Here is a 14,179-nt window from a genome sequence, read left to right as displayed (position 1 = left end):
CTAAGTGTGCCCTTCCAGATGTGAAATGTTCTTGATGTGAACGCTGATCTGCGTAAAGTGATTTTTGCTGATGAAGGCCGTAAAGAGATGTTGGAGACTTCCGTTAAGACTGATGTGAAATATGGCAATAGATTGTCATAAGTGTTCATACTTCGCTTGACAGAATTGTTTAGTTTTTGTCATGCAAACTGTGTACTTTGATAACAGATTCTCTGATAGGTGACTCTTTGGTTTCTACATGACTCTTGACAGCTTTGTCTGTCTGTGATTAATGGTAGCCATAGTATCTTTTTGTGATCAGTCTTCTCTTTGATGTTCAATCTAGTTTGACTATTTTCACCCTTACTATATATTGTGAAGAAAAACATTGTTTTCTTAAAACCAGAATTCAAAGATACAACATCATTTTGCAGATTGCTTAGCTGTGCTCGCTCAGTTGTGTTAAACAATAAATGATAGGTAAAGTAGCCTGCCAGATTTCAAAGCAAAGTGAGAGATTAGAACTTTGTTGCTTGGTTTTGGAAGGTTTCTAAGCTGTGTGGAAGAATGATCTCCTTTGACTTACAAAGGCTTTCAAGCCAGGCATTTTTGAGCACACGTACAAATAAAGTGTTTAACACAGGTACCAATGGAAGCAAGTATGGAAACTGTACAACATAGGCATCTGTGGAAGTGTAGATGAACACATGAAGGGCCGCCTTTTTTCAGGTCCAGAGAACGAGGATAGACGCATGTGGACATACACCAAACCTATGTGGTTTGAGGCGGCCCAGGAAGAGTACTGGGCTTGCAAGGAACGTGTCTGCCTCATGGATATGTCTTCCTTCGCCAAATTTGAACTGGAGGTTAGTTGTCTTTTTGTGCTATGCGCTTCAGGAATCAAAAATCAAGAATGGTACGTTATTGGAACGTTTAATTTATGACAAAACATAATGTTACATTATGTGGTGTCATAATTTAAACGTTCCAATAGCCTGCCATTCATGTTTTTTTTTATTCTGAATTTTGGAACGTTAGCAGTCCATCTGCTTTTGCATTTATGCGCTTGAAGGTCGGGTGTTGAACGTGAGCTTTCGTTTGTTTTTTATAGTAATGGAAAGAACCCTTTGTTGACTGACTGTAAGTTTTATCTCTCACAATTCCGAGAGGAATGGGTCACGTGAGATAGAACGCGGAATACGTCACTGAACGAATGGTTTTCGTCCTGTGAAGACGTGTTGGTGCACTGTCTGTTTGTGTTTTTGACTCCCCTGAGTAATCTGGAGAGTCTTAGGAATGAGCAGTGTTAATAATGAGCTGTCTGTCTGTCTGTAGACAAAAAAACTTAACGTTGGGGTTATCTCGGAAGTTTCTGAAGCTGGAGCTTTGAAATTGTGCACAATTCTAGGGTTTGATGATCTCCAAGCCTGAGCCCAGTTTGGTCGATCCTTGTCAAATTTTGGGGTCACGGTGGGGTCATGTTCGTTTTGTAAAGACTTAACTTTGAGGATTTCTCTGATGTTTTTGAAGCTAGAGCCTTGATGATCTTCAGACATGACACAAATTTGGCTGGTTTTCGTCAAATGGTAAGGTCATAGCATGAAAATGTTTGCTGGAAAAGATCTATCACTACTTCAAATATCCACTATTCTATCAAGGAAATAAGTGTCCACTTCATCAAAATATGATGTAATGGACTTGACGAGGGGGAGTCGTACAAAGAATTTGCTTTTCATGTTGACCTTTGTTTTGTTTATGTGAAAAGTTATTAAACATTGTGTGTTTAGTTTCATAGCCAATATATATGGACTCTTTGTAACATACCTGCATCTTCTTTGTGTTATGTGTTTAAAGTATCTGTTGTTCGTATTGTTTTTGTTCCTAATTCTATCAGAAAAAATAAACCTTTGCTGAGTGTGACTGCAGAACATGAAATTGACTTACCTTTCAAATCCTGGGCACGCCTGGTGGGTAAAGGGTGGAGATTTTTCAGATTTCAAAAGGTCAACTTATGTGCAGACCTGCCCCCTTTGTGTGTAAGCGCAAGACCAAGTGCGCACGAAAAATATCCTGTACTTTATGTCATAGTTTGGTGTTATAGAAACATAAAAACGTTTAGCATGCATCGCCCGGAACTGGAGTATGACTGCCTGAATAGCGGGGGGGAAGGAGGGAGTAGCCAAACAGGTAAAAGTCCACTCGTGCCTGCGAGTGTATGTGTATTCGCAGCCCATTAATGCAGAAGAAGAAGCTTTAAGACAGCAGAAGGTGTTAAATCACATAGGATGTTTTAGGACAGCAGAAGATGTTCATCTTACCCAGCATCATTTCAGCAAAGATGGATGACAGAAGAGAACAAGTTGCGTGAAGCGATATAAAAACATTTAGTCAAGCTGTCGGCATCAAAGTAACAGATTAACACACACAAAAAACAGTCATCGCCAAGACTATATTAAGACATAGTCTCGACTAACCACAACCAAAGACCGAGACGGGTCACGCTCATCTCAGCATACTGTGCGAACACAGTACTTACTTAACCTATTTTCTGTCATTCTGAGCACATTTGTAGAGTAAACATAACATATGTATATATTTTTGAATTCAGGAGAAATTGAGAAATACGATACAATTGTTGATAAATCTGTAAGTGAAAATTTGATTTTAATGACAACTTTAATGAGCAAATTAATGAACTAATATTTATTCTGCCACGCTGAAATTCAATCCCATAGTCCGGACTTCGTCGAAGATTGCTGGACCAAAATTTCAATCAATTTGATTGAAAAATTAGGTCGTGACAGTGCTGCCTCAACTTTCACAAAAAGCCAGATATGACGTCATCAAAGACATTTATCGAAAAAATGGAAAAAAGGTCTGGGGATATCATACCCAGGAACATTTATGTGCAATTTCATGAAGATCGGTTCAGTAGTTTTCTCTGAATCGCTCTACTCACACACACGCACGCACGAACGCACGCACGCACGCACGCACGCACGCGCGCGCGCACACACACACACACACACACACACACACACACACACACACACACACACACACACATACATACACACATACACACACACATACATACACACATAAACACATACATTACCACCCTCGTCTCGATTCCCCATCTATGTTAAAACATTTAGTAAAAACTTGACTAAATGTAAAAAGGAAAGAGAACAGAATACAGAAACTTTGAAACTTTCTATGATGCCAGCATGCAAGTTGGTAATGAGGAATCGCATAGAAGTAAGGATTACTCTGTTTTGCACCTGATCATGCCTAGGCATGATGGAAGATTAGCTATCAGGGACTCCTTGTATTTAGTTGCAGTGCCAGGTTTTAGCAGCATTGCCTACTCAGGTTAACCTGCTGTGGATCAAATTCCGCATTGGATAGTCTATTTTGCTGGTTGTTCGTTCATAGCTTTCAGGTCGGATAAAGGTAGGAATTAATTAACACATCATATTTTCATCTACTCTCACAGTCACCCTCCTATCATGCATGCTACACTTTACTGCAAGCACATTTTTTAATGTCCTTTCATATCTCAAAGTACCTTGTATTTGGGTGAATTTTTTTTTTTTAAAGGTCGAAAAAATAATTATTCTATAATAAAGAAGGCCTTCTTACCCCAAAATTATGGTACTTTGCATTGTCCACTAAACAAACCTCTTAAAACCCTTTGTGTGTGGAGCTTGAAAGCCAAGTTATGTGAAATCTTCACAATATAGTGTGCATTTTTTTTGTTCTATCTAATAAATGCATCCGTTGTTGGGCTGTTTAGAGAAAAAGTGGATTGAATGTGATTTAAAAAGAGTGGATTTTGTTGTCAACTCTAAAGCAACTAAACAGAGTATCGTGCTGAGTTTGGTAACTGAGACTGTTGCTGTCTCGGTAAAACTTCCCACGCCCTCTGTGTTTTTGTTCTGTTTTGTTTGTGTTTGTTCATTTTTAATAAACTACAAGCTCTTATTCTTGCTATTGTTGTTGTTGTTGTCTTGATCTGAATAACAAATGTAATGTTTTTAATCTGATGCCCCAGTGCCTTGTTTCTGATCTTGATATTTTTGTCTGGGTGTGTCTGTCAGTCTGTGTGTTACTCGCCTGTCTATTTAGGCGTCCAATTTACCTACCAACCAGCAGGAACTGCCAGACAGCTTCGTTCACTGTCACAGTGATGTTGCTAGGATTTGTTTTCTTGGCAAATTAGCCGAAATAGACAGCAAAGTTCTGTCATTTTCCAAATCTTTGGGTAGTCTTTGACATAACCTTTCTTCCGATGTAAACAAAGTTGGCAATTTTGCCAAAACATGCAGTTTTCCACAATTTGAAAATAAGTTTCCGTGACTTCCAGTGCCAAACAACATTCCTGCTATTACTATCATTCCGTGTTTAATGTAATCAATTATCTTGCAGTTGCACTCAGAAAGGTGTGTCAAAAATAAGAATAAAAACTCACACAGGTTTGGTGGGTTTTGAAAGAAACAGTGTGAACTTGATCTGAGCTGGTGACATTTTTTTTTCATGTTCTTTTTTTAACGCTGTTTACAATACAATGTATGTACTCGCTTGCCTGAAGTACAGTCTGACTGCATCGTCTCTGTGCCGTACCGGCTGCAGTGACCAAAAAGTGCATATGAGGCATTAATTCAGTTTGATTTTAATCTTTTGTGAGTGTGAGATAATTATTCACCAAAGCATTCAGTATAATTATTTTCTCTATGATGTATTTACTCTATGATACCAGTATCAATATCTGACTGTTATTGTATTGACACGGTATGTATTTACAGGAATCACTTAGGTTGTAAGTAGGAAAACATTTATTTTAAGCTGTTAAATGAGTCCGAGTGTCCATAACGACCATGGCAATGTTTCTTTTCTGGTGTTGGCGATACACAGTGGCTGGCATAGTACACAGTTAATGGCTTTTTGTCTAGACCATCACTACTGTCCTGCTCTTTCTGCTAGCAGATTATAGTTGTCGGTGGGTCTACTTTCTCTGCCGTATATAAGGTCCTGTCTGGATAATAGTTTTGCAGTACTCTCTTAAACTGTTAGTCTTTCATTCAGTTAACCCTGTGTTTGTCTGTTTCTACTCTTGTCTCAAACTACTGTGACTAACAGTACTTTTCCACGCAAACTACAGTCAAAGTTAATATTCGCAGAAACATTATCCATGTTTGATAAAGCAGCGTGTTTCCTGTTAAAACACAAAGGGATCCGAGAATAATGGACAATAGCATGTTCGTTTTTGTTTCATTTTGTGGAACAACATTTTTCATGTATCCCTCTTTTAAGCCCCTGTCCAGCCCCGCTCCCTCCCCCGACCACCCCCCTCCAGCCCCTTCCCCACCTTCCCCCGCCCACTCTTCCCAGTCCTAAGCCAAGAAAACTTTATCAGGTAATGTGTGATAGGGTGTTGACTGTTTTGCAGCCACAAATTAAACCTTCACATGTCATTGTTTACAAGACTTTTATGTTTTGCTGTAACCAACTTCAAGTGCTGTCTTAGCACTTCATTTTGCTGAAACCTGATATCAAAATATGCACAAGGAATCTGCTGCAAATAAAAGCTTGTGAGCATCTATAAGACCCTGATGCATTATGTGATGACACATTTTGAATTTAAATGATTCATGAAAAAAAGGGTCAGCATGGAAGTTACTTTTCAATGAATGTACATGTTTCTTTTGAACTGAATCCAGTACATGTACTCATAAATTGCATCGAGTGAACTTTCGTAATAATTAAGTTTCTGCTCAAACAGTATCCAAAACTTGTGCGATATATAGAGCATACTACTTTTGCAGGGTGTGGATGGCTACTCAGTAAGTCGAAACAACATCTATATCCTCTCAGTAAACTTCATCGTCCTAATTCTTTTACTCACTGGCTCCAATGGTTTGCATTTTGTGTTTTCTTGCTTTCTGTGTCAGAGGTGTGTATAATGTTGGAATGTGTCTTAATTTTAATCTTGAATCTAAGCCTCACTGCACTGTCACGGTGCTCAGTTCTATCGTTTTGCATTACAGTGTATTTCACCATCTCACAGCACTTTGGTAAGATCTGCAAGCATGCAGTGTCGAGTATAACCCACTCTTACCATAACGGTTGAAAACCTAGTGACTTATTATAATTGATGACACTAATTATCAATCACATGCTTGACTTCTTGACACTTTGGTTTAGTAAAATATGATTGTCGTGATTTGATAAATGAAGTGTAACACTACTTACCAATACTAACAGTCTGCACATTATTTTTGGAACTGTTTAATATGATAGAAAAAACATAACGCTCTTGTGTAATTTGTGCCCCATGCCTTATGAAAGATTTGTCTAAGTTTCACAAAAATTACTCTCCAAGTGCTTGTGGGATGAATACTGTACTGAAAATTATGTTTATGCTAATCACATGCATAACTGCTTATTGTAATCTGGTTTTGCAATTGTTGCAGCTGAACTTGCTGAAAAATGTAAGGGCAGTGATTCAGACAGCGATAATTTGACTTCTTTTAATCTAATGCTTTGCTTATCTTTACAGTATAATACAATGATGTGCTGAGGGACATAGTTAAGCTAAATTAAAAAAAACATTTGTAGAGAACTTTGCTTGCCTTTGATTTTCTTTTTTTCTTTTTTTCTTCTCTTTTCTTTTTTGTCAACACATAATTTGAAGGCACAATTGACATTTAGAACATTGTGATCCTTAAATTCTTTTTAAAATGAATGGACATTCCTAGTTGAGTGTTTAAAAAAAAAGAGGAAAGATATGGTATTGACTGCTAAATTGTGTTGTATTGTAAATAAAATCCATGTTTGTAGTGGAGCTAAGAGTTCAAGATTTAGATGTTATGTTTTGTTGTTAGTCTATAGCTTTTTCTGCTTTGTCTGGTACCATCTCTAGCACTTTTCAGTGATCTCTAGCACTTTACTTTTCTTAATTCAATATAGTGGTCATGTTTTTAGAGTTAGAATGGTGTTGTTTATTGTGAGGCATGAAGTATTAGTCTTTTTTGTGTCCTTGTGTATTTTATTGTTGATGGACGCTGTTGTAATGACTGGAGTTTTTCTAATGGTCTCAAATGATACCTGAGGGCCATTATAAATTTTGGGGTAAATTGTTGACTGTTTGTGATCGTATTACAGTAACTAGTGGTTCTTTTTGCATCTAGTGGTGTCAGCTCCTTGATCCCCCCTCCCCTCCCCCACCGACCCCCCCTTTTCACACCTGGTGATGTCAGCTCATCCCCCCCCCCTCCCCCCATCATCCCGTCTCTCTCACTGCCTTTCTTTTGTTTTCCCCTCTTTTTGTTGGTAGATTTTTTTTTCATACTGGGAGGACCAGGGAAAGCACAGTCTAAAGTAAACCAGAAAATGTCAGTCAGTGAATCACTGTCTACTGACAAGGTTATGGGTTACAGGTTAATCTTGATGTTAGAAACTGTAGAGATCAGCTTATAATAACTGTTGCACTGTCTTTTCCTGCAAAGGTTATCATGTTGTTGCTTGCACTTGCCAGTGTGTCCAGGCTTTTGGTAGAGTGTGAACACGAGAGGATAATGATTTTTGTTTAGCTATCCTCCTGCAGTTTGTCTGTTTTTGCTTTTGAGTGCAGTCAGATGCCACTAGTCTCAAGAGATGGGATTTACTTGTAGATTTAAGTACAGTTTTAATATGAGCATCGCTTAAGTGAAACGTAGTACAGTGTACCAACAGTCATGTTAGACATTGCTACTTTGAAGATAGAGAGGTTTGGAAGAAGTTATCTTCTTAGATTAGAACATTTCTTTTATTTGTGCGCCTAATCTTTCTGCATGACAGCTGCATTTAAAACTCCATTAGATTTTTCACCAGTCATATTCTGAAATTTCTAAGCTTGAACAAGTATACAAAAGTTAAATTTGTAGAAGAGATGTAGTATTAATTTCTGAGTGACTTTTCTGTTGTGAATAAATACGAACTGAAACCAAAAAAAATAAAATGTGTATGGTGATCATGTGTTGGATTGTGGGATTGTTTTTCCTCAGTTGTAATCAATACAGTACCTGTGTCGAGAGTAGGATGTCCTGGGGGCCAGTGGAAAGTGTCCCTAGGTTGTAGTTGTCCTTTCATGAAAGGTGTACTTTGGTCAAGGTGATACAGTCCTGTCATTGGAGGGGCAATGTATTGCAGGATAAGGATAAGTCATATAGTCCTGTGAGGTTACCCTCCTGGAAATGTGGGTTGCCTTCTCCCTTGGGAAAGTGAGCACCCAATTACAGTACAGTGCTTGCCAATATATTTTTGTACACATGCAGTTCCTACTGAGTTGGACAATGTTTGGAGGGAGGATAGTATTGTTAAAACCACAGTGAACCTGTCCTTTGAGTACCCTATAACAAACAAGAAGATGAAGATATGACGACCAGACCTGGCAACCCATACGATTTTGCCGTATATTGTAGACTTGATTGTCTAAAATACGATCAGTACGGTCGGTGGAAAAAAATATTATGACAAGAAAAATTGTAAAGACTGTTTTTCTTCTGTATCTTTTAATGATTAAAATTTTTTATAACTCTGCATTTGATCATTTAACTAAATTTTAACCAGTGTTTCGACCCTTTAATGAAATGAAATCTCTCATGTCACTTTATCTGTACTTTCAACCAAAGGTTCCCTTTCAACAAAGGGCACTAATGCAATGAAAGGACACTCAGGTGGTAATTAACATACTATTGTTTTGCAACACCGTTTTCTCCCTTCCTCTCACCGAACACAACTGAATAGAAAGAATGACTGATACATGTGTGCAGTCTGCGAGCGAGGAGGTCGTGGATTTTCTGCAGAAGTTGTGCTCCAACGACATTGATGTGGACATTGGCACCATCGTTCACACTGGCATGCAGAACAAGTACGGGGGATTTGAGAACGACACCACAATCGCACGCCTTGACCACAACCAGTGAGTTTCTTCTTTTCTGCTTCTTCTTGTTGTGTATTCCTGAACTTCAATTCCCTGTCTTCTTCATTTGGATTCTTGAGCTGCAATTCCCAAGTACATGTACACTGGTGGGTGCGAGCGGTCATTTGCGTGTATGGCCATTTAATTTTTCCCCACTTCTTAGGCAGTCACACACCGTTTTCGGGGGAGTTTATTGTGTTCACTTGGCTGCTTCTTATTGGCAGGAGAGGTGGAATAGGGTTGGAGGTGAAGAAGAAGCAGGAATTGGGTGATGCCAGCATTCTTAAGTTAGAATGCGTGCGAGTCTTGGGATGTTTACATTTGGTTTAGGGAACAGAGATCGATGTGCCAGGATGGGAGTGGAGTGAAGGGGAGAACATTTTGGTTCGGAGTGAGAAGGGAATCAAATTACAATAATTAGACTCACACTTGTATAAATAAAAAAAGAGAGTATTGTGTAGTCTTAAAATGGAAAATGTATAGAGGTCATCAGGGACAGAAAATGTGAAAAGGGAAGGCCTTAGAAGGGGCAGTTTGAAATTGAGGGTCCTAAAAGGGTGTCCACTGTATGGAGACAAATCAGCAGTGCTGCTACAGAAGAAAGGTTTGAACAGAACAAGACCATCATTAGTCTTCAGGCTGCATCAAAGGAATGCAGTTGGGAAAGCCTAGATGATATAATTTAAGGAAGCATTAAAGCTAGGAGACCACATCAGTAATAATGTGAGGAAAAGACTTGAGTTTGAATGATTCATTCTGAAGCCAAGGGATAATTGCATTGCAAAGATCTAGGCACCCTGCTGTCAGTGTCAGAAAGATTGTACAGCTCAGAATACTGACTCAGACCTGTTTACCAGTACGATTTGGGCGTATTTTGTACGCCAAATTATTATCGGTACGCAAATACGCGACACACGCACAAAATACGCCTAAGAAAAAGTCTAGAATACGTTTTCCGGTGTTGGTGTGCTGATTACGGAATGGTACAACTGATACCGGTTTCGGTCGAAGGGAGATAACCATGACAGCGAGTCTTCAGCTGTGGAAACCTTGTTCAGTTGTTGGCACGTGCGATCGTCTGGACAATCGTGGCAAAATGAAGCGGAAAAATGTGCCAGTTTCGGATGACTGTACCAAGTCTAAACAGCAGAAGCAGCAGATTTTCTTGGAGAAATATAAGAAAGGGCCAGGAATTGTGGAGTCTACTATGGGAAAAAGTCATGCACACTGCAAGTATTGTAAATCAGATTTCTCCGTTGCCCATGCTGGGAAATATGACATCGAACGACACTGCAGTTCTAAAACTCAACTGGACAAGATTGCTGCAAAGAAATCCGCTGAAAGCTGCCAAGGAATTATGAAGTTCATTCCCGCAAAGCAAATCCTGCCAGAAGAAAAGGCTGTAGTCCGCGCTGAAGCAATGTTTTCTGAGATGATTGTAAAAATGAACTTGCCACTGTCAACCGCAGATGTTATTTCACGAACTTCATCTTTTCATTATCAATCTGTTTGGAAGACACTGGTTATAATGCTATAAACTGACAGGTAAATAAAATTGTTTTATTCCTGTTGTATTGGAAGGAGTTAAATTCTGAAGGTGTTCACAAGACATGCTATTCTTACACAAACACGTTTGCACCCACGCGTACATTTTTCCTACCCCATATGGCTTTGCTTGCAAAGTACACCAACTTTTTGAAAAATACACTCAACTTTTTGGGAAAGTACTCTTGCCTCGGGTTTAGGGTAAACAGGTCTGCTGACTGTCTGATGAAAAAATGTTTGCATATTACATAAGTTCTGATATTTTGTCCACCATTATTAACAGCTATTGTGTTTTCAGCGTAGCAATAGGGTCCGAAATTTAGACGAGACAAGTATAATGCCGCTGAAAGCACAATAGCAATTATATAGCTGTTCTGACCTTGATTTGTTGTTCCAAACTTACAAAATGACAGTTTTTGCGTCGATGCGTTGATCTCAGGTTTTGATAGCAGACGCCGTTTCTTATGCGCATTGGTTTTGCGCAGGCGCCACACTGACTTTGGAAAAAAACTCGATTTGACAACATAGCTGTTAAACAGCTTTTTATTAGTTCATTCGTATACAACAAAAAGAAGTTTGATTTTTTAAAATTTTGAACAAGACTACTTATGAAGAAGACCAAAACACAACATAAACGGAAAACTAGAAACAACTGAAGAACTAAGATGCAACAAGGGGAGGAGAAGAGAACAGCTAATCCGTACAACGCGAGCAGACGGCAGCGAAGTTTTCAGTTTGGGTGAATGGCATTTATAGAATCTACTTGTCTCGTCATGAAGCAAACTTTTCAACCTAAGTTATAAACGACTACATGAATGTTAGTGCCATGGGTTATACATCAATACTTCAGAGGGGAAGTGGGGTATTTAGTGTGGAGTTACGAGATAAGAAAAGCCGAATGCAAAAGTTTGTGTCAGTCAGCAACTGAGCTCACACAGGCACACAAAAACGGCTGTTCTGTTTGTACTACATCTTTCGACTTTGGGCATTTTGTGGTGTTTAGGGACAGAAAATAATTGGTTTAGTCCTGTTTCATCGGGAAGTTAGCAGAAAAGGGTATGCTATCGACATTTGTAAAGCTGAAAAACATTCCCGAGAAGAATTTCAAGTTGTCAGTGTATGCTGTTGTCGATTAAAACATCGTGTGCTACAGATGGATAAACCGGAACCATGGGTCTTTGTTATTGCCAATATCAGACATGGGACTGGTCCAAATTTTATCGGAATTCCGATATTTTCCTTAGCTCACAGACCATTCTTGAGATCGATGCAAATTCGTTGAGAGAAAAAAAAGGAGTGTGGGGGGGGGGGGGGGGTGGTGGTGGTGGTATGAACCGTCCAGCTGAAGCTGTCTGCGTCTGAAGTCAGTGCATTCGTACCCCAGCACTCGCGTGAACCCATCGCCTAGGCCTAATTATTCACCGATGACGGTTTGCGGGTTGTTTTGATTGGCTGCCGATCTCCAAACGCCGAAGGTGAAAAAGGTAGCATCATGGCGTCTGGATTCCGTACTGTGGAAGCTCTTACGATCGACGACCAAAGTGTGAAAAACAAGTGGAAAGCCAACTGGCTGTCAAATGAAGTGACTGTCATTATCAACAACGTGGTGAAATACGGACTTGGTGGAAAAAATGTGTTGGTTCTGAAAGTTTTCAAGTAAGTTTAGTGTGTGTGTGATTGTTATAAATTACACTTTTGTTTAAAATGCTAAAACATATTATTCTTGTGGTTTTTATAGCTTTTTAAAAAGGCATAATCTAATTTTTTGCTATCAGGAGAGGCCCCAAAATGGCCTTTATAATTCTAACATTCATTTTCCGTCAGGGGGGCTTTGCCCCCCTGAACCCCCTACCGGGGCGTTGCCCCTGGACCCCACCAGGGGCCTATGCGGCCCCTGGACCCCGGCTTACTTTCCTACTTTTGGAACATTTGCTGGTCTCATGTCTGCAATATGTTTTGGGATTTTGGCAAAAATGGCTGACTTCCGTAGCATTATGCTTTGATGATCGGAAGAGACCATCCAATCACAGCCCCCCGAATTCCCCCACGTGTCCATCAGAATAGCTATATTCTCAGATATTGTACATTGAAGTCACTTATGTTCTTCATAGAAAAAGTTAGCAATGATGTTATTTTCTATCGTGGGCTTTTTGGCTAGCTAACAGTTTTTAATACAGCATTTCTTTGTTAACAAATTTTGCAATATTTCACACAATGGATCCGATATATGTACTGCAGATATTTAATTTCAAATTTTCTTGACCTCGCTAGCTTCTACATGATCTGCCCGGCCACCCAGCAGTCACGGGCCTGGACGTGGCTAGCGCGGCACATGCCACAGGACGGCTCCGTTCACCTCCGTGACGTGACCTCCATGTTCTCCGGCATTAACATCATCGGGCCTCACGCCCAGCAGCTCCTGGCCGATGTCTCTGACATCTCCACCTCACGCTCCGACTTCCGCCCCATGTCGTGCAAGAAGATTGACGTGGGTAGCGCCAGCGGAGTGTGGGCCATGAGGCTGACTCACACCGGGGAGGATGGCTTCATCTTGTACATCCCATCTGAGGTGATAATAGAAAATTGCCATAGTGGTGTATATAGAGAGATTGTAAACTAGAGTTAATTCTGTTATTTTACCAGTTGAAATCTGAAAATACCGGGAATGTCATGGACAACTGGTTTGGGCCAGAAGGTGTTTTCTTTAAGAAGACTGCTTAAATTGTGGTGACTAAGTTGGAACATGAAAATAATGACTTTTCACTCGAGCATGTAAATATGGCCATGTTTCAGTACGCTCTCCATGTCTACGATATTCTGATGAGCGCTGGAAAGGACTACGGAGTGAGGAACGCTGGGTACTATGCACTACGCCACCTGCGCATTGAGAACTTCTTCGCATACTGGGGCCTTGATCTGGACGACAGGACGACGCCCATGGAATGTGGACGTGGCTACCGTGTCAAGTTTGACGTATGTTGTTTTCTTGGATTCTTTTTCTTGGCGTTGGCAAGCTAGGCAATCAGTCCACTAGTTCTAGTGAAAAACATTTTCGGCTTCTCTGGCTCATGGCAGTTGCTGTAGAACGATCATCAGTCCTGGTTTTTTTGGTGAGAAACAGTGAAATGGTTTGTTCTTTTAAGTGACTTTCTGTGGAACTATTTGAATTAACAATGCTTAGAGATTTCTTCGAGACAAAACTAGGCCTTGAAACAAATGACTTGTGTTCTGCTTGTTTTTCCTCGTTGCTAACAGTGGACGTAGTTGTCCTTAGTGAGTCACTCATGTACATTGATATATGTGTTAAAGGCACAGTCCTTGCTGTGAAGACAGTTCTGTTTGTGGCTTTTTTACAAATTCAACTCATACAAAAATCCCACTCTCTAAAGAATGCCATCAGGCTGTTGATTTTAGGTATTATCTTCAAGTGGAGGGATAGCCTTGTCCTATGATGAGACATGGCTAGATTGGAGAAGGCGAGTGGAAATGTTAACATGAGAGAGTAAAAAATCTAAACAACGAAGTGACTGTGGTAAGATGAACAAAGTTAAAAAACAAAGGAATACTGTACTCACCAATACAAGAACGGGACAAGGTACGAATTTTCGCTTATGGAAGCTTCATCAGGAAAAACAAGAACACAAAAGACAACAAAAAGCAGACGCAACACGGAACGAACAAGGTTTGAAA

At 39.8% G+C, this 14,179-nt stretch overlaps 2 protein-coding genes across 6 annotated transcripts in view; one reads left to right on the top strand and one right to left on the bottom strand.

Moving 5' to 3' along the window:
• LOC138974345 (uncharacterized) overlaps window positions 1–14,179 on the bottom strand; it is a 436,114-nt gene that overhangs the window by 123,926 nt on the left and 298,009 nt on the right. The window lies entirely within an intron of this gene.
• The window catches only part of LOC138974206 (pyruvate dehydrogenase phosphatase regulatory subunit, mitochondrial-like), a 43,316-nt gene that overhangs the window by 25,096 nt on the left and 4,041 nt on the right, over window positions 1–14,179 (top strand). For 2 of the 5 annotated variants that reach the window (XM_070346929.1, XM_070346938.1), the window contains exons 12-16: window positions 709–845; window positions 6,030–6,056; window positions 8,796–8,944; window positions 12,761–13,058; window positions 13,283–13,462. In XM_070346929.1, coding sequence (XP_070203030.1) covers window positions 709–845; window positions 6,030–6,056; window positions 8,796–8,944; window positions 12,761–13,058; window positions 13,283–13,462 — 791 coding nt within the window. Of the gene's footprint in view, window positions 1–708; window positions 846–5,807; window positions 5,826–6,029; window positions 6,057–6,455; window positions 6,474–8,795; window positions 8,945–12,760; window positions 13,059–13,282; window positions 13,463–14,179 lie in introns of all 5 variants that reach the window. The other 3 variants (XM_070346953.1, XM_070346947.1, XM_070346957.1) reach the window with 3 other exon arrangements.

The sequence above is a fragment of the Littorina saxatilis genome, linkage group LG1, assembly GCF_037325665.1.
Source record: "Littorina saxatilis isolate snail1 linkage group LG1, US_GU_Lsax_2.0, whole genome shotgun sequence".
NCBI classification, from domain to species: domain Eukaryota; kingdom Metazoa; phylum Mollusca; class Gastropoda; order Littorinimorpha; family Littorinidae; genus Littorina; species Littorina saxatilis.
This window is presented reverse-complemented; position numbering and strand designations above follow the sequence as displayed.